At 38.7% G+C, this 18,394-nt stretch overlaps 1 protein-coding gene across 5 annotated transcripts in view; it reads left to right on the forward strand.

Annotated features, from left to right (window-relative positions):
• Positions 1 to 18,394, forward strand: part of TMEM94 (transmembrane protein 94) — a 117,726-nt gene that overhangs the window by 67,076 nt on the left and 32,256 nt on the right. For all 5 annotated transcript variants that reach the window (XM_032209432.1, XM_032209433.1, XM_032209430.1 and 2 more), the window contains 11 exons: positions 2,288 to 2,407; positions 3,899 to 4,026; positions 5,247 to 5,383; positions 8,397 to 8,599; positions 9,455 to 9,606; positions 9,928 to 10,030; positions 11,265 to 11,351; positions 12,874 to 12,990; positions 14,379 to 14,435; positions 16,406 to 16,510; positions 17,547 to 17,711. In XM_032209432.1, the coding sequence (XP_032065323.1) occupies positions 2,288 to 2,407; positions 3,899 to 4,026; positions 5,247 to 5,383; positions 8,397 to 8,599; positions 9,455 to 9,606; positions 9,928 to 10,030; positions 11,265 to 11,351; positions 12,874 to 12,990; positions 14,379 to 14,435; positions 16,406 to 16,510; positions 17,547 to 17,711 (1,374 nt within the window). The remainder of the gene's footprint in view (positions 1 to 2,287; positions 2,408 to 3,898; positions 4,027 to 5,246; positions 5,384 to 8,396; positions 8,600 to 9,454; positions 9,607 to 9,927; positions 10,031 to 11,264; positions 11,352 to 12,873; positions 12,991 to 14,378; positions 14,436 to 16,405; positions 16,511 to 17,546; positions 17,712 to 18,394) is intronic.

Below are 18,394 nucleotides of genomic sequence, written 5' to 3' on the forward strand. Positions count from 1 at the left end.
TACATTTGAATCGCTGTCAAACTATCTTGAGAATAAACCTGTGTTCTGTTGAAGTCCTGGCTCTTGCGTTGTCTCTACCCTCGATCCACTAAACTACTCACACAGAGGAAGCCTAAAAAGACTATTCACTTGGTTTAAACAAGGTTCAAATTGCCCACATTAAAAATCAAATTGCCCTCCCTGTGGGGCATGGGGCCCACATTGGGAACCACTGGTAAAGAGGTGGGGAATGCTCTGGAGATATGGAACTGATGGCTGTGTAGGTGATCCTGATCTCTCTGGTAGAAGACCACAAATGCTATGGCTCCACAATGGCTAATGTTCTGTATGAACTCAGACACTGTGGTTTCTAAACCATAGCTTATCATGTAAATGCCATGACGAATTAAAATAAATCCGGCCAAGTATGACTTTTTTTAGTTAACAAACCATAATTTGTATACGTTAACCAGGTTAATAGAAGCTGAGTTTTGCTAATGTCTACAGTGTTTGATCCTAATAATGGGGGGGGGGGACCTATTGAACTATCCTAATGTTGCCTTTTTGCTGCCAGATGAGTATCACTTCTGCACTTTGTAGACTAAAAATCTGAGAGATTTGTGGCAGCTCTTGTTTCTCACATCCATTTGCCATAAATTGCCATGTTTGGGAAACTTGGCCTATACTTATATTCTGGCATTAACCAGATCCCATGTTGCATCCAGAAACCAAATCCATATTTGGCAGAGAGTTTTACAATATTTTACATGTTCGGAGCAGTACAGAGAAATAGTGGAGTTATACAATATATAGAGGAGGTGATTAGTGTTGATGCAGCGCTTCCCAAACTTGGATAAATCCCTCAAATTAGTTAGAGGTATTTTTTTCTTTTAACACATGAACCCATTACCCAATCACAACAGGGACATCAAAATTGTCTTTAAATGTTTTACCTATGTTGGGTAGAAAAGATGTTCTGGAAAACAGTTTTGGATAATGAAGGAAAAAGTTTGGGAACATTGGTCTAATGGCTGAAGAAGCAGTTTGTCTGGTGCTCATACTTTTAGTGATCAGAATTCTTGTACCGTAGTTGTAAAAGATTTAACTTAAAATATTCAAGAAGAAATTACCCCTGGAGATGTTGAATAAGCGTTTCATGGAGATGGAGAATCTTGTTATGGAATTGAGCTGTATTGAGAATTGGGAGAAGGTATCAAAAACTTAATTGTTCTATAGTCATTCATTATGTCTGGATATCAGTCACCAGGCTTGGTAGCTTCTCCTTACAGATCCTATTTCATAGCTACTTTGTAGCTATGTTTGTACTTATTGAAAATCCAAGCAAGACAATCTTTGTTAAGTGGACCCAAAATGGGATCTGATTTTTTTTTTTTTGCTTTATGCTTAATATAGGGAAATTAAGTTTATTTGCCATAATGTTGATGCGGTCTGGTTGTCTTCTAAAAAACAAAACAAAAAGGAGCAATTATTTAAGTCCTAGAGCTAGCCAAATAAGAACATTGAATAAGGCTTTATTCTTAGTGTGCCAAATATGAAATATCCTAATTTACCTGTGTGCTATGACAATTCCTTTTTTTACATGTTCATTTTTGTGGCTGAGGGATTTCCATTTTCATATTCCTAAAAAAGAACAAGGCAGAGCCAGGAGAGAGAACAGCAGCAAAATTTTGGCTTGCTGGTCAAAGCCAGAAGTTTTACAAGAAGGTTGATTGTTTGAGACACTCGTTCTTTGGCAGTTGTCCTGGGTCTGTCCTTGGCAACTTTGGCTTCTCTAGATCAGTTCAAACATTGGTCTTTTGGACAGGGACAGAAGCTGGGACAAGTAGCTCAGCGTCTTAGCCATTGAGCCCTACGAAAGCACTATAAGACTCTGAAAGATGCAATCTCATACAGGAGCAACTTGGGAACAAAGTCTTTTGGAGATTAATATGGTTAGGGTGGGATTAAGTGATCCCCGATAAAGGATCAAGTTCAGGGATCTCCAATCAGGGATCATAATCAGACGTCAACCAAATTTGAAACTATAGTATTGGAAAAAAATAGGAAGAAAAGGAGGATCCCCCCCTCAATACTTTGAAAAGTGAATAATGTCATCCCATAAGAAAAAAAAAGAAGTGAAGGTTTAAGCTGCAGTACTCTTGTGTTTAAAGTATTATTATTAAGGACAAAGATATACCGGTTTTTTCAGGAGATAGGTCACTGCTAAGTATAACTTGTTTGAGAAGATGACACAGAACTTGGTAAGAAAAATTGTGAAGAAATACTAGATTTACCTTTTGCTGTTCAGGATGAAATGACTACAAATTTGGGTCTGACCACAACAAAAGCCCTAACTATTCTGAGAGACCAACTATCAACACTGCTGGAGGGACATCAGAAGGAAAGGAAGAAGGTGATTTCATGGAAGGTAAGCTTTGCAACTTTGTGAAGTAGGTATCCCTCTCAGTTTTGCGTGTTTTTATGTTTTTTAAGAGCATCCTGTGCATTTTAGGTAAAAGTTAAACAATAAACAAGGGTACTTATTGTAGAATAAGTAAGAAAGCAAGATTGTTGTCTATTTATTTATTTACTATAGAAATGCATATGGCCATATATCTTATTCAGATACCTTCAGACAGCTACTGTGTTTCCCCAAAATTACGACATGTCCTAATAATAAGGCCATGCCATATTTTTCCTGTGGGCAAAAATGAATGCCGTCCCCAATAATAAGCCCCCTGGACAACCCCCCTCCAGCCAGGCAGAGCACCACTCACCAACCTAGCGATATCCCAAAGGCACAAAGCCACAGGAGCCGGGGGGAGGGGGGGCAAAGGCGCTCACATTGCTTGACACCTTTGGTATACCACTAGGTTGGTGGGTGGCGCTGTCCCCAGCTGGATTGGGGGGTTGCTGGGCAGCTGCTCTCATGAGCAGCCGCCTGGCAACGCCCCTTTCCAGCCGGGCAGAGTGCTACTCACCGACCCAGTAATATCCCAAAGGCGCCAAGGCGTGTGGCGCTCTGCCCTGCTGGAAAGAGAGGTTGCACGAGCACTTGTTCTGCCTCCAGCTCGTGTGCCTCCCAGCCTCACCATGCCCTGGCCCAGCTCTCACCCCAAACCAATAAGCCCCCCCCCTGATAATAAGGCCCAAGCAACTTTGGGGGGGTCAAAAGAAAATAAGACCCTGTCTTATTTTGGGGAAACACGGTAGCAAGCATAAAACAGAAACATACCTATACAGTGGTACCTCTGTACCCGACTGCTTCAAAACTTATCGAATTTGGTATTTGATGCATTGTGATAGGAAGATGGGGATGGCTGCAGAGAATGGACAGGACGTCAGCCCTGCTGGGAAGGTTGCTGACATAGGAAAAAGGACAGATATGAAGTTCTCAACAGTCAAAACAAAGGATCAGGTGGTAGGTCACATGGTTTGTTTGGTACCCGTCATTTTTAGACTTGTCACAGAAACAAATTATCGCGAGTACTGAAGTACCACTGTATAAGGATTGGGAAAAATAATAAAAAATGCCAGATTTATTGTTGTAGAGGTTGCTAGAACCTTTACCATTGAGGGAAGGAAAAGTGATAATCCCAGGGTGTCAAATTTCTATGGTATTTCCTGCTGTTGTGAGGCCAGAATAAAGAACTAGCATTCTTTGTAGACTGGGCTTCTGAACATCTGTCCATCTGTCTGTTTCTTTGGCTGTCTTATCTGTCTACCTATATCTGTCTATCAGTCTATCAATCTATTATGCATGGAATATGGATAACAAGAATATTGCACCTACTGTCCTTGCAGTCCAATGTAACTTAGTTCCACGGTTGTTTCTCTTGATCTTTGCAGGGATAATAAAGTCTAGTTTCCATTTGTGTTTCCATCTAGTTTCCCATTCTTTATACTTTTCCTATTGTAGGAAGTATGGAAGGCCAGTTTTCTATATCATGGCAACCGTTGTTCCTGTTTTCACTGGCCAGGGGCATCTCTGATGCTTCTAACTATGCTGTTACTATTCTGCTGCTATGGGAGCCAACCCCAAGGAAGGCAAGTAATCTATACATTTTCTTACCCTTCAATTCATATAGAAAACCGTTGTTATTCTAAGGAAAACCATAAGCATGTTTGCTTTTTTGGATAATCATACTTCAATGATTTCACACAAATTCAACCTGGATTGTGTAGGATTTATCAAACTCATGAACAGTTTCCACTCAGGTTGAAAGCACATTACAATAATAATATCGTGTAGATTATAATGGATTCTTCAAAAGCAATAATTTATAAGATCATATATATTTATTTATGGTTTCCACAGTATGAGTCCAAGATCCACCCAAAACCTTCTGCTTTTGCCTTGACCAACATGGATATGGAATAAAAACTGTGTTAAGACTTAAGTATGTGGATAGGCTCATAAGCGACCATGTGATTAATGGCTGGAAACTAGTAGGATTGTTGATTAGGCTATGCAACTGCCTACTCGTTCTTCAAATTTCACACTTTTATTTCCCTTTGTTGGCTGCCGTTGTGTTTATGAAACTGACCCAAGTATTTTTGACTGCTACAAAGATTTTTTTTCCACCTTGCTTCAAAACTGGGCATTCAGTTTGGTGGAGAGTCCTGCGGCTACCAATGCCTGGCTTGAAAGGATCTTATTTTTTTTTTAAAAGGAAGTTTATTCAAAGAAATTTCGACAGCTGTGGCTTCCTAATCAATTATTTCCAACCAAAGGATTCAAGCTGTTTATTTTCAGGAACCTGAACAGTTTCAGCCCAAGATGCCTTGTGGCCTCAAGTGAAGGATAAAATGTTACGTTTAAAAATGTTAAATGAATAAAATGTTAAGGTATTTCGCTGCCTTGAGTTATTTATGGGAAATAAATAAATAAGTAAATAAGCAGGCAAGCAAATAAAGTATTCAGAAGTTGGTCAGACTGGCAGCTTAATTTTATTCTATTGCAGGAGATGCACATATAACTGTTGCCTCACATTCTTTTATGAACAGTCGACTGAGACATAGGGCTCTCTCTAATGGTTGGCTGCCCTGAGAGAACTGAAGAGAAACATTTTATGTGTTATAATCTCATTTACTTTCCTGCTATGGCTGCATGATTTGAATGAATGGAAGTTGTAAATCCTTTTTGGGTTAAAGCAGAGGTTTCCTTACTAACTCCTGTTGGCATTTATAGGTAGAGTCAAACCTGCTCTGGATCTGGTCATAATTCTTTCAGCTACTTAAAAAGCCTCATGTTTTGCTTTAAACAGTGAAGGTTCAGAAATTGTAAATGCCTTGGCACTGTTCTTCCTGGTGCTACTTGACCTCTTTGTGATTGGACGGCAAGAGAGGATGAAACGCCGAGAAATTGAGAGGAGACTTCGGAAAATCATCAGCAGAATAGATGGTAAGATCCCCTCCCTTACTCTTCCTCCTCCTTTATTATTTTTGTTACCCTATGTCAGGGGTGTCAATCTCGTGGCCCACGGTGCGAATGCATCACATGCTGGCTGTGCCCACCCCCAGTTTAGCAAAGGGGAAAAAAGTCATGATACATCACATGATGACAGCGTGACGCCATGAATTTGACATGCCTGCCCTATGTAGATGTAGCTACATCCTTTTTAACATCAGATCTTAGAACCTTTGTTGTTGATTTTATTTCATAGATTTATATCCTATTTTTCATTCAAGAGCTCAAGATGGTACATAAATGTCCCTCCCTTCAATTTTTTCTCCCCAGGAATAACCTATGAGTTAGATTGTTTAGGCAGAGAGGGAGTAACTGGCCCACTGATTCCTGGAGAGATATTGTGAGTAGGAAGTAGTACCTGGATCTCCTTACTCATAGTCCAACACCTTAACCACTGCACCATGAAGACGCTCTACTTTTTTTTTTGGCTGAAGCAGTAATCTATTCTTAATTAATGGCTGATAATTCCCCAGAAGATCCATATAGAAATTGTGTCCAAAAGTTATATTCTTCTGCTTTCTTCCTTTGTCTTTATTTTTCTCCATTGTTGGTGGAGATAGCATCCAGGAATGGGTTAATTCCATCTGTTATCCAATTGGACTGAGTCTGCTAACTTCAATGTCTCGCCTCCTCTGGTAGCTCCTCCCAGCTTTTAGACTCAGTCTTCCTTAGGACTGGGCGTGTTATACTTTCTCTCCTGATCAAATTTGCCAGAACGAAAAGAAAAAACATAACCTTTTACTTCCATCGTTCTTCCCTGCATCCCCTTCCATCTATCTGATGTTTTCATGACAGATTTGAACCAGGCATTTGGTTAGATTTTGTTTTCCCTCATCTGATGGTATTTCATCAGAGACTGTTGTAAAATAGGCAGTCAAATAAATTATACATACAGAAATATATGTAGAAATATCCCCAATTTTTCCTTATTCCAGTTATTGCAGTGTTGCCGCAGTATTCTGTAACTTATATTTTAGGACAGTAATAGAAATCCTTTATTCCTTTTTTAAATTTTTTATACTTGTAAATCATGTCTTCATCCAAAAAAGCAGTTTGGAGTTATATGCCCCAATATCAGATACAGGTAGTCCTCAACTTACAACCATTTGTTTAGTGACCATTCAAAGTTACAACGGCACTGAAAAGAGTGACTTATGACTGTTTTCCCAGTTACAACTGTTGCAGCTTCCCCATGGCCCTGTGATCAAAATTCAGGCGCTTGGCCTCACTCAGTGGTGGGATTCAAATAATTTAACAACCGGTTCTCTGCCCTAATGATTTCTTCCAACAACCAGTTCACCAAACTACTTAGAAAGTTACCAACCGGTTCTCCTGAAATGGTGCGAACTGGCTGAATCCCACCACTGGCCTGACTCATATTTATAACAGTTGACGTGTCCTGGAGTCATGTGATCCCCTTTTGCAACCTCCTGACAAGCAAAGTCAAGCAAAGTCAATGGGGAACCCAGATTCACTTAGCAACCTTGTCACTAACTTCACAACAACAATGATTCGCTTGAACAAATATGGCAAGAAAGGTCGTAAAATGGGGCAAAACTCACTTAAATATTTCACTTAACAACAGAAATTTTGGGCTCAATTGTGATCGTAAGTTGTGGACTAGCTATATTAAGTGCTACACAAAAGGAAATAAAAGCTAAGCATCAGTAGCTATCTATGACAGTAATTATGAGAAACATAAATATTTAAACTAAATAAAACATAAGCTTGTAATTTAAAAATTCTTTGGTAAATAAATACATTTTAATCTAGCACCAGAAATGCAGCAAGCATACTTTCTGTGGCTGGATATTCTGAAACCAGGCTGCCATTATAGAGAATAATGTCTCATATCTATGGACAGAGGATAATCTTAAAGCACATGAAACTTGATAAGGACCCCTGGCCAAATCACTGCTGCTGTTTTTGTTCCCTTATTTCCCTCCATCCGGATCTCCATCCTGTTCTGTCTTCTGTTAACAAACATATTACTTGCCAAAGTTATCCAGATGTTGAGATTTTGGATGCACTACAGGGAAAGCTGCAAGAACCACTGCTGCAGTTTATAGGAAACTCTATAGGAAGACTCGGCAGATTATTTGTAGCATGTATTAAACTAATGAATGGCACTGATGTCCATTAAAATGCATGTTTTTGGAGGTGTGTGTAGGAGTTGTTGAAGAATGAATGATTAGAACACAGAAAACGGGGAGAATATAACTCCCTTTTGCCATGGTTGAAATGAATATAGTTTCTCTAAAATGGCATAGATGCCAACAGATTCTGGAGGGTTGTGTTAATTAATACTGGGGCTGGAAGGATAAGGTTAGGCTTTTAATTTGACCTTAAAATGAACTCAGAATAAATTCCTGCTGCAACTGAAATCTGGATCAATGTTTAGCAGTATGACCTTAGTGGATGGGACCTCATCAAATAATCCCTCATGCATGGAGGATGGCCAAAAAGAATTATTTATACAACATTGGAAAGAGAAGTCTGCACATGATTTGCAGTGGTGGATTGCCTGTATGTGTTGTTTTTTAACCTTGAATGATATTTTTTCAAGAGAGAGGAAAGGAAGGAAGCTAACAAACTATTTATTCGAATTTTCTGGTACTGTTCTGGTGTTGCCTGTTTCCTCCCTCCCGCCTGGAATGTTTTTTCCCATTAGTATTTTAGTTATTATCTATATAACAATGATATGTTGATATTGATTTTCCTGATTGCTTATTTGTACCCTTTGACTATCATTAAATGTTGTACCTTATGATTCTTAACGAATGTATCTTGCCTTTTTATGTATACTGAGAGCATATGCACCAGAGACAAATTCCTTGTGTGTCCAATCACACTTGGCCAATAAAGAATTCTATATCTGTTTGATATCTTTATTTTTCTACCATTACTACTTGTTTAATAACCATTTCCTGTTAATCTGATATTTCAGATGCTTTAAAAGATAGCAAAGAACTCATCTGGACAAAAACTATGTACCCTGACCTTCATATGCCCTTTGCGCCATCCTGGTCGCTCCATTGGGTCTATAGGGATGGTCACCTTGTCAACCTCCCAGTAAGCCTGTTGGTAGAAGGTGATATTGTTGCTCTGAGGCCGGGCCAGGAATCCTTCACCTCTCTTAGAGGGATTAAGGTAACTCAGATTTCTCTTCTTGATGCTAATGATGATTCTGATGAACGAATAAAAACAGAAGAATTCGGTATGTGCAAAGTTTGATTCTGGGTTTTTTGGGATTCAAAGTATTTCATATTTTTCTACATACACGTGAGTATTAGAAACATCCATAAATTTTCTTCCTAAAAAGGGCCCTAATTAAACATTTCTTTTAAAAATAGAAACCAAATAGTTCAGAAAACGTCAGTATATATATAGCTTGTGACAAAGTGGCTTCTTTCTGTAATGAGAAGAACATATTTAAAGCAATAATAAACAGCAATAGCAATAGCACTTAGATGTTTCATAGTGCTTTACAGCCCTCTCTAAGCAGCTTACAGAGTCAGCATATTGCCCCCAACAATCTGCATCTTCATTTTACTGACCTTGGAAGGATGGAAGGCTGAGTCAACCCTGGCTGGTCAGGATCAAACTGCTGGGAGTCAGCAGAGTTAGACTGCAATACTGCATTCTAACCACTGTGCCACCACAACTACCGTGCATTGCATGTCATTGCTTCTTCAGCTTAGTGGACCTTTTCATTTGAACTTAGTTGTGCTTTTGTCTGTTTTCATTGTTTTAGGAAGTATGCTTAATTTGTTGTTGTTAGATACCTTGAAAGTTCTGTGGGCAAAAAAACCAGAGTTCGTATAATAATGCTATATAACTATATATAAAAGACTATTGTGTCAGCTAAGCAACAGTAAATTATATGTTTTAGTAAAGTAAGGTGTATTGTTATTGGTTGCTTAAAGAAGTTTGAACTTTCTGTAAGATACTTGAGTTGCCTGTTTGTTAGACAGCTTCTATCACTGTCTCATCTTTTTCTAACAGGATGATGAACACATTGTCTTAGAACCAGGGGATCTGTTTCCTCCTTTTTCTCCCCCACCCTCCCCCAATGGGGAAGTAAAGAAAGGACCCCAGAATCCCCAAATGTTTCGACTCTTTCGGGTCACAAAAACCCCAGTGATTGACAATGTTCGGTAAGTTCTTAATTCTTGGAGAGAGCTCTTCTCAAAGCATAACAGAGATTTGCTGGGTGGTGTTACAATAGGAGAAAGGGATGGTAAATAAAGCAACCCAAACTGTATAGTATAACTTATTAAATGAAATAATAAATGTATAAGAATGACAAATGTAAAGAAGAATAACAATTATGTGAATGTATACTTAAAATGGTATGTAAAAGAATAAAAATAAAAACATTTTTTTGAAAGATTTGCTGGGTACAAAGCTAGCAAAAGGTAATACATTATTGACAGTGTTTTAAAGATCCTCAGTGACTTTTCATTTGTTTTTTTTAGGTTATGTCTAGACATGGGCTTATCACGGCGTGTGACTGCTCTAGATAATGAGAGATTCACAGTACAGTCAGTGATGCTGAAGTTTGCTGTTCCTGTGGTGCTGGTATGTACAATTGGTTGTAAGAAGCAGCTCTTTGGTTTTGGTCCAGTCAAAGTCTAGGTGACTAAGAGTATCTTGATGAATGATGGTTTTTTGTGCCTTTGAAGAAATAGTCTTTGATTCTTTTTTGCAAGTCCTGAGTATTCATTTGTAGAAATAGGAGGAACTGTTTTATGTACAGGAGAGAGCTAAACAAAACGGATGGAGCAGTTTTGTGGGGAGAAAGAGAGAGAGGAGATAATTGTTACAATTGTAGACCAACCCAGAAGAAGAGAAGGTAGCTTAACTAAACCTTAAGATGATCCCTCTCTTTCCCTCTTAATCTCTCTAGTAAGATGGGTGTATTGGGTATCCAGGTTTTAAAGGAAGATGGAAATGTATATGCACAACTAAACCAATATATCTGCAGTGTCCATTTTTAAAAAAAAATGTCTGATCTGGATACAGCAGTGCATGACATAGGGACATCTTGCTTTGACTACCATAAATAAGACTGTGTTGTAGACCGAAGATGTCATATCTCTCCCTCTCTATTGAGAGAGGGCTGTTCAAATACAGTCCTTTCAACAGTTTTAAGAAGGCTCCACACTCATTTGCACCACTCAGGTGACCTTGAGGACACAGAGAAACCTTCAGGTGGCCTCAACGACTCTCTGAAAGGATGCAAAGGCTAAAAATCCTTCCATTCCCCACCATTCAGTTAGACCTGAAGAAGCTTCTTGGATGAGAAGCGAAATGTCTTCAAAGAAAAAAATCAGAAAGTCCAGTTGCCTCTTGAAAAAAGCACCTTTGGGACTAGATCTTTTTTGTGGTTGAGGGCAAAATGACTTTTATCCATAGCCGTATTTCAAAATCAAGCTTGTTAAAGCACTTGCAAATGCTGTTTCCTTAGGGTGTTATTGACACATTTTAATTACATTGTTTTGATGTTTGAAACTTAAGTGCTGTTTGCCTTGAGTGCTGTTTTTCAGAAAATTGCTTGTCTATTTTCTAAAAACTATATAATGAAAATGGCGAAGTCTGCATTACCAGGCTCAGAGTCATCTCTCTGTTTAAACTACAGTAGTGGCAAATAAAGTGAACCAATCTCTTTGTGTAATGGGTGCTCTAGTTTCTTGGATTCATTCGAAATCTGGTCCCTGTGTAATAACCTTTCAAAGAACAATTATGTTTGATATAGAAGGGTGGGAGTCTGAAAGCTGAGTTTTTAATGTTGTTTCATTTCTTTAAATGGCAGCTTGGCTTCCTGATTACCAATGCCATGCGTTTTTTTTTCATGGTTGGTGGAACAGTCCCTTGGCAGTACATGTTTCTTCAGCTTCAGGTAAAGAAAACTATGCTCTGGTTATCCCCAAATTATCAAAAAGAAAAAGAGCACTTTTTGCATTTACTATTAAATAGCAATAGCACTTAGACTTATATACCACTTCATAGTGTTTTTACCGCCCTCTCTATGCGGTTTACAGAGTCAGCCTATTGCCCCAACAATCTGGGTCCTCATTTTACCCACCTCGGAAGGATGGAAGGCTGAGTCAACCTTGAGCCTGGTGAGACTCAAACTGCCAAACTGCAGCTAGCAGTCTGCCGAAGTAGCTTGCAGTACTGCACTCTAACCACTGCGCCACCTCGGCTCTTACTTGTGTGATGTTCATACTTTTGTATATGCTATGTTCCACTATTAAGCTGTGTTCGTTAGGGATGCATTTCACAGTGAAAAGGGTGAGAAGGATACTTCAGGCTGTGCAGAATGGGGTTATTTGACTTGTTGAAGAACTTTGGAGGAAGCAGGACCCATTTTGCTTCTATTTTGCACTCTGATTTTGGGCTTCTGTTTTGTTTTTGACAGCAGAAAGGGGGCATTCGTGGGAACCCAGTATAATTTGTTGCTGCTTGTGTTCAGACCTTTCTGGGAAGGAAGCTCAATACCTTTATATGATGTCCTGAGATTCCAGCTTTAGGGAACTGTGGCACCTGGGCCTATTAGCAGCCCCAGGTGGTTATTCTAGTTCAAGTAGATGTACAAGTAAACATGGCAAGAATAAGAAAATGCATATTTGGTTGGAAAAGATGATTAAGCAAAATATAGATCTGAAACCAGAAATATTTTTGTTGGGTATAATGCTGGAGGGTTATAATAGTTTTGCATGTACTGACAGCAGCAAGGATTGTGTTTGCACAATATTGGGAAAGATGAGAAGACTCCATCAGATGAGGATGTAATTCGGAAAATAGACTGTGCAGAGATGGATAGATTGACTTCAAAAATAAAAGACAAAGAAGACACAGAATATTACTTGTCATGGAATAGATTTTATGAGTGGTTAGAGATAAGAGGTAGAAATTAGATGAAGAAAGATTAGTGCTATGTAGGAATTACATATAAAGATGGTTTATAATTATAAATATACTAATATAATTAACAGAATTATGAATAAGCCAATATAAAGAAAAAAATGCACCAGAATTATTCTGTTATATTATTACTATTGTTACCAGTATATGTGTTAATATTTTCTTTTCTTTTTTCTTTTATAAATGATGTACCCTGATAATACATTCTATTCAAAATGTTTATGAATTTAAAAAAAGGTCTTTTATGGAATTATATGGTAGGGTTTGAGGCTCTTGAGATTCCACCTGTAATTTACCTTCTCTTGCATTTTTCCTTTATTCATGTTTATATTCTCGTATATGTAATTTCAGTGATCTTAAAAACAGGATGCTTCTGGGACATCTGTAGAATGCCTTTATGGCTTTGGTCATCACTGAATATCTGGGGAGGTGCTGCATACTTAGCTATCTATGCAAAGTGGTTGAACTCATTGTGACTTGGAATGGCATTACAGGTTAATGGAGTCTTGCCTATCCTCCCACTCCTGTTTCCAGTCCTGTGGATTCTGGCCACAGCTTTTGGTGAAGCCAGGGTTCTAGCCCAGATGAGTAAAGCTTCCCCTACATCGTTGGTAGGTATTTTAACAATAAAGAGCGGTGGGAGGATGGATTGGGCAAAAAAAAAAAAGGAATGGGAATTCTCAAATCTCTTAATATTGAGAGAGGGCGCTCCTATACTCCTTCTTTCCCTTTCCCTTTCCCTGCCTTTTCTTTATCATTCTTCGGAATTGGAGATGTTCCTGAGGGAGCGGTTAAAGGGATAAAGGGGCAAAACTGAAACTGATTTGGGCTTTGAGCATGAACAAAATGGGAATTGTTCAGAGGATCTGATAGACCATTTGCTGGTTGCAATTCTCAATTGTTTTATTTTCAGACTTCTGTAGAACGTAGTTGGTAAGTTTCCATTTTAGCTTGCACCGTTTTTTTGATTCTGAATTGTTTAACCTCTCTAATGAATAACTAGATATTATATACGTTTTTAGAATTGCAGAACTTATGGGGGTTTAGCAATAACAGGAATAATATTTTTTTCTTGATTGTGTAGGTTCTACTGTCGATCGATGTATATCATTCCTGCTTTTTTCTGCTTCTCCTATTCAATCTTGTTCTGCCTCTTCCATTCCTTCTGCTTCCATCTCTGCTTGCTTGCTGTAGGCATGTGAAGCTTGGTGTCGTTATTTTCCTCTTCCTTTCTCCAGCGTCTCCATTGTTTGCTTCAGTGCTTGTATTCTCCGTGTTTCCCTTCTCCATTCCAGAGTCCAGAAATGTTGGCTCTTTGGGCAATATGCTTCCATCCCAAATGTAGACTTGTATCATCTGTAAGCTTAATTGGGTCTTTGCCACTTCTGCTTTGGCTTAGAGTTAGTACTGTCTCTTGTAGCACTTTACCACCAAAATCATCTAGCACAATTACATGCTTCTGTCCTCTTGGTTTATATAGCTCTTTTCCTTTCCATTCTTTCCCTTTGTCTTGGGGTTGGAATTAGACTCTTTGTTCTCCCAGCCTGCATGTTTCTGCTTCTTCTCCCTGTCTCTTTAATTTTGCCTTTAACTTTCCTGACTGGTTTCCTCTTAAAGTCTTCTTCTGAACCACTTTCTACTTGATGCTGCTCCTTGCGTTCCACCTTGATTACCTTTGGCTCATTTTTAATTTAGGAATGTGTTTGCTTTTAACCAAAAGCTCATTTAAAATTTTAATATTAGTCCAAGATTAAGTTTCTGTGTCCCTCAATATCTTTCCATGGTCAAAATGGAGACTCGGTTCTTTTGGGCTGTGTTTTTTTTTCAATTTGTAAAGGAATATCTGAGGCAGCTTACTTTTCATGTAGAGCTTAGCCTACAGAGATCCCCTTTCATTCATGTATCCTAGTGGTGACAAGTATTTTCAGAAGGATTTTCTTCATGCATCCCTTCCAAATATCTTGATAGTAACCAATTTTATTTTATTTTTTTGCTGCAGCTGGCTAAGTTCTCAGAAGACACACTCAGTAGCTACACAGAGGTGGTATCTTCCCAGGTACTATTTTATTGAACAGTCTTGCATCCTGTTCTGTGTTCTTCTGTGCAGTCCATCCTTCCTTGTTACAAAATGCTTGGCCTCTTCTTCTTATTTTCTGTATCTTTGGCTTGTGGGCACTTTCATTTTGCTATACTGTGACCGTCTGCACGCTTACTGCACACCTTTTCTATATGCTCTTTCCTATAGTGAATGTCAGTTTTGTCTGATTTTTTTTGAGAACAAAAGGGCATTTGAATTAAGCCTGTGGAATTTTTCAAAAGTTTATTTTAAGGAAGCACATAATTCACATTGCTTGTCTAGCTGAGTGAAAATAACCGACAGATGGTCCAAGGGACTGGAAAAAAGCATCCTAAGAATTTCAGGCTGCATACTCTATATCTGTGTGTCAGAATCAGATTTAGAAAAGTTAAATATGAGAAACTGGGTATTTCTGTGAGATTAGATGGAACAAATGGGTGGTAGAATTTCAAAGTTTATCCAGGTAGTCTGTATGTTATAATCTGATTAATGGGATTCACACCCCTATCACTCATTACTTCAACGTCTTTAATTGTTCTTTCTTAGATGTTCAGGTTGCATCATAAGGCCATCTAAACTGAGAAAAGAGAATATGCTTTACCATTATCTACAAAAGCCACAGTTTTACCAAAGCAAGAAATAGTTCATCGGTGCAACTTGTTGCTTTCTTCTATCTAAATTAAGAAGCAATGTGGATTACCGATTGCATTCAGTAATGATTGTATAAGAAATGGTAGTATTAGTGGGCAAATTTTCTGTGGTATCAATTCAGGTGGGTGATGATGAACTGGTGTCTACTTTTTTAGTGCTTTGGAGCAAACCTTTGTACTTTGAAACAATACTGTAGAGAGGGAGAGGAAGGGAGGGAGGGAGAGAGAGAACATTTATTTTCCCACGTTGAGGTTTTTTTTAAAGAAATGTAGCTAACTTAACTAAATGTTTCTTCCATTTTTTTGTGTCACATGAAGATAGACTAAAGAAACTGCATATTTAGCCTTGAGAAAAAAATGACTGAGGAAGACATATGACAGCACTTTCAAATAGCTGAATAAGAGAAGAAGGTCAAAACCTGATACCTATTGTTCCAAAGTTGTGGGCATCAAACAATGGTTTCAGATTACAGGAAGATGGATTCAAATTGAATTTTAGGGGGGAAAAAACTATTTAATAATAAGGGCAGTTTGACAGTGGAAGCAAGGGAGATAATGGACTCCTGTTTACTTGGTGTCTTCATGCGGAGGCTGCATATCCCTCTCTTGTGGATGCTCAAGTTTGGATTCCTGCATGGAGCATAGGTTGAACTTAATGGGCTAAATAGTCTCTTCCAATTCTGCAGTTCAAAATGGTATTCTAGCCATGTATAGATGAACAATGGAATCCTAGCCATAATTGTAGCCATACGAATCCCACTGCACTAGACTGAAAACCTGTTTGTCCAGAATCTGTTTCCCACATACTTTAACAAAATTTAACATAATAGAGGATATGTATCTATGTTTTTTTAAATATCCCAGATTGAACAATCCTCTCAGAATTGTTCTACAAAGCTGAATCTAAGGTGAAATTCAGAATTCTGCCAACACTGATTTTTTTTAGATACATGTTTGTCAAAATTCAATTTTTTACAGCTGTATTTGTCACAGTACAAAATAAAACAAGAAATATAATAACAGAAAGAAAGAACAGAAGGAAAGAAAGACAGAACCCCCCCCCTCTGAATCATCCTACTTCCTGTACATATTTGAAGTCTGACATTCCCTATTAGCTTTGTCATGCACTAGAGATCTGATTTATTCACAGGCTGCTATACTTAGTTTCCGTGGAAATGTTAAACTGTCACTTGTTACCAATCCTGTCTTTCTGGAAATAACCATGTTCCTATGTGAAGTGTCTTTGAACTTGCCATTCTTCCTCATTTAGCTGACTAATTGTTGTGGCTTTTTTGGTAGGAAATGTTACGGTGTATCTGGAGCCACTTCCTGCAAGTTCTGAAGGGCAAATCACCCACTCTCACCTTCACCTCTAGTCTGCTTCACAGTCTGGGATCTGTCACAGTAAGTCTGATTGCAAGAAGAGTTGCAAAAAGGAGCATAGAATTCCCTGCCCTTTATCTCATTGGCTAGTTTCCTTTATGGCTGCAAACAGTTCTTCTAAAATCTATCTCTAGATTTCTTCTAAAATCTATCTCAGCCAAGGTGGCGCAGTGGTTAAATGCAGCACTGCAGGCTACTGCTAGATCAGCAGGTCAGCGGTTCAAATCTCACCGGCTCAGGGTTGACTCAGCCTTCCATCCTTCCGAGGTGGGTAAAATGAGGACCCAGATTGTTGGGGGCAATATGCTGACTCTCTGTAAACCGCTTAGAGAGGCCTGAAAGGCCTATGAAGCGGTATATAAGTCTACTGCTATTGCTATTGCTATCTGAGTCTGTTAGCTAGATATTGATGAGATAATGGTTCAGAAATGTGGTCAGATTGATTTTAGGATGAGGACCCAAGATATCAAGTTGCTACTGATTGGCAAGCTCTTTATCTTGGCTGGACTGACAGTAGTCTCCTCTATGTAGAAAAAGAAAATGATAAAGCTGTGGTGTCTAGTTTTAAATCAATAAACTACAGATGAGCAGTAGGCATGCCCTTGTCCTTTTCAGCTTTTAGAACATTAACATTTTAATTTATTAAGAATCTATTCTTGGGCTTTACTTTCCACCTATTTTTCACAGGAGTCTTCACTCCTGTCCAAAATCTGAAATGTGATAGAAGATGGCGAAGAGTTATAAAGGACACCACATGCTGCCAATTGTCATTCTTTTTGGCCTTAGCTGATCTCTCACTGAGCTAGGACTGTGCCTTGTCATCTCCTTACTTTGCTTTATAGTGTTTTATGGCATCTGCACATATGGGGAAAGTATTTCTGCATTCAAGCATATTAAAAAAAAGTCTCAAGAGATGGAAGATTATTTGGAAATGGCCTTTTGTCTTGGGTTTAAACGATGGAACATTGTGTCTGGCTCACTGATTCAGACATAGCCTTGCCCAATAGTTTATTGTATATCTCTGGGGTTTTGTCAGGTGTCTTGGGCTTGTTTTTAGGTGCTCTGCTGTGTGGATAAGCAAGGAATTCTGTCCTGGCCTAACCCCAGTCCAGAGACGGTTTTGTTCTTTAGTGGCAAGGTGGAACCTCCTCACAGCAGCCATGAAGATCTGACGGACGAACTCTCCACATGCTCCTTCTGCCACCCAGAGATGGATGAAGAGGTGAGGGATGGGTTCATAAAGGATACTCTGTCAGGGTGCTCTGAGCTGTGTCTTGGTCTTCCTGACCTTTGTTTCATTTGCAAGGTAGTGCCAGTTAAACACTGCAAATGCATGCTCAAATTCTGCAGTTAAATTATAGCAATACAATACCTTAGGAAACTTATTCTCTCATCCAGCTAGTCTACATGAGCAATCTAGATTATTTAAGGAAATCTGAAACCAATATTATTATAGTATCTTTGAAGACTAATAGAATAAACACAGTATAAGGTGTTGAGAGGTAGAACTTATTTTATGGAATATACCCTGTTTCCCTGAAAATAAGACCTCCCTGGATAATAAGCCCAATTGGGCTTTTGAGTGCATGTGCTCAAATAAGCCCTCCCCTGAAAATAATCCCTCCCTGAAAATATTGCAACATGGTAGCAGCCATGAGGTGACCATGCTTGCCGCCTCTTACACCTCAAAAATAACATGCTCCCTGAAAATAAGGCCAAGTGCTTATTTTGGGGGTCAAAAGAAAACAAGACCTTGTCTTATTTTTGGGGAAACATGGTATATATTAGGTCTGTGTTTCTGTACAAAGCTCAAATGTATAAAAGATAAATTCCTATTCATGTATTTAGCAATGATGTTATATTCCTACCTTTGCCAAATTCAACCTAAGAAGTAGGCGAGAATTC

The sequence above is a fragment of the Thamnophis elegans genome, chromosome 2 (assembly GCF_009769535.1).
Source record: "Thamnophis elegans isolate rThaEle1 chromosome 2, rThaEle1.pri, whole genome shotgun sequence".
Classification (NCBI taxonomy): domain Eukaryota; kingdom Metazoa; phylum Chordata; class Lepidosauria; order Squamata; family Colubridae; genus Thamnophis; species Thamnophis elegans.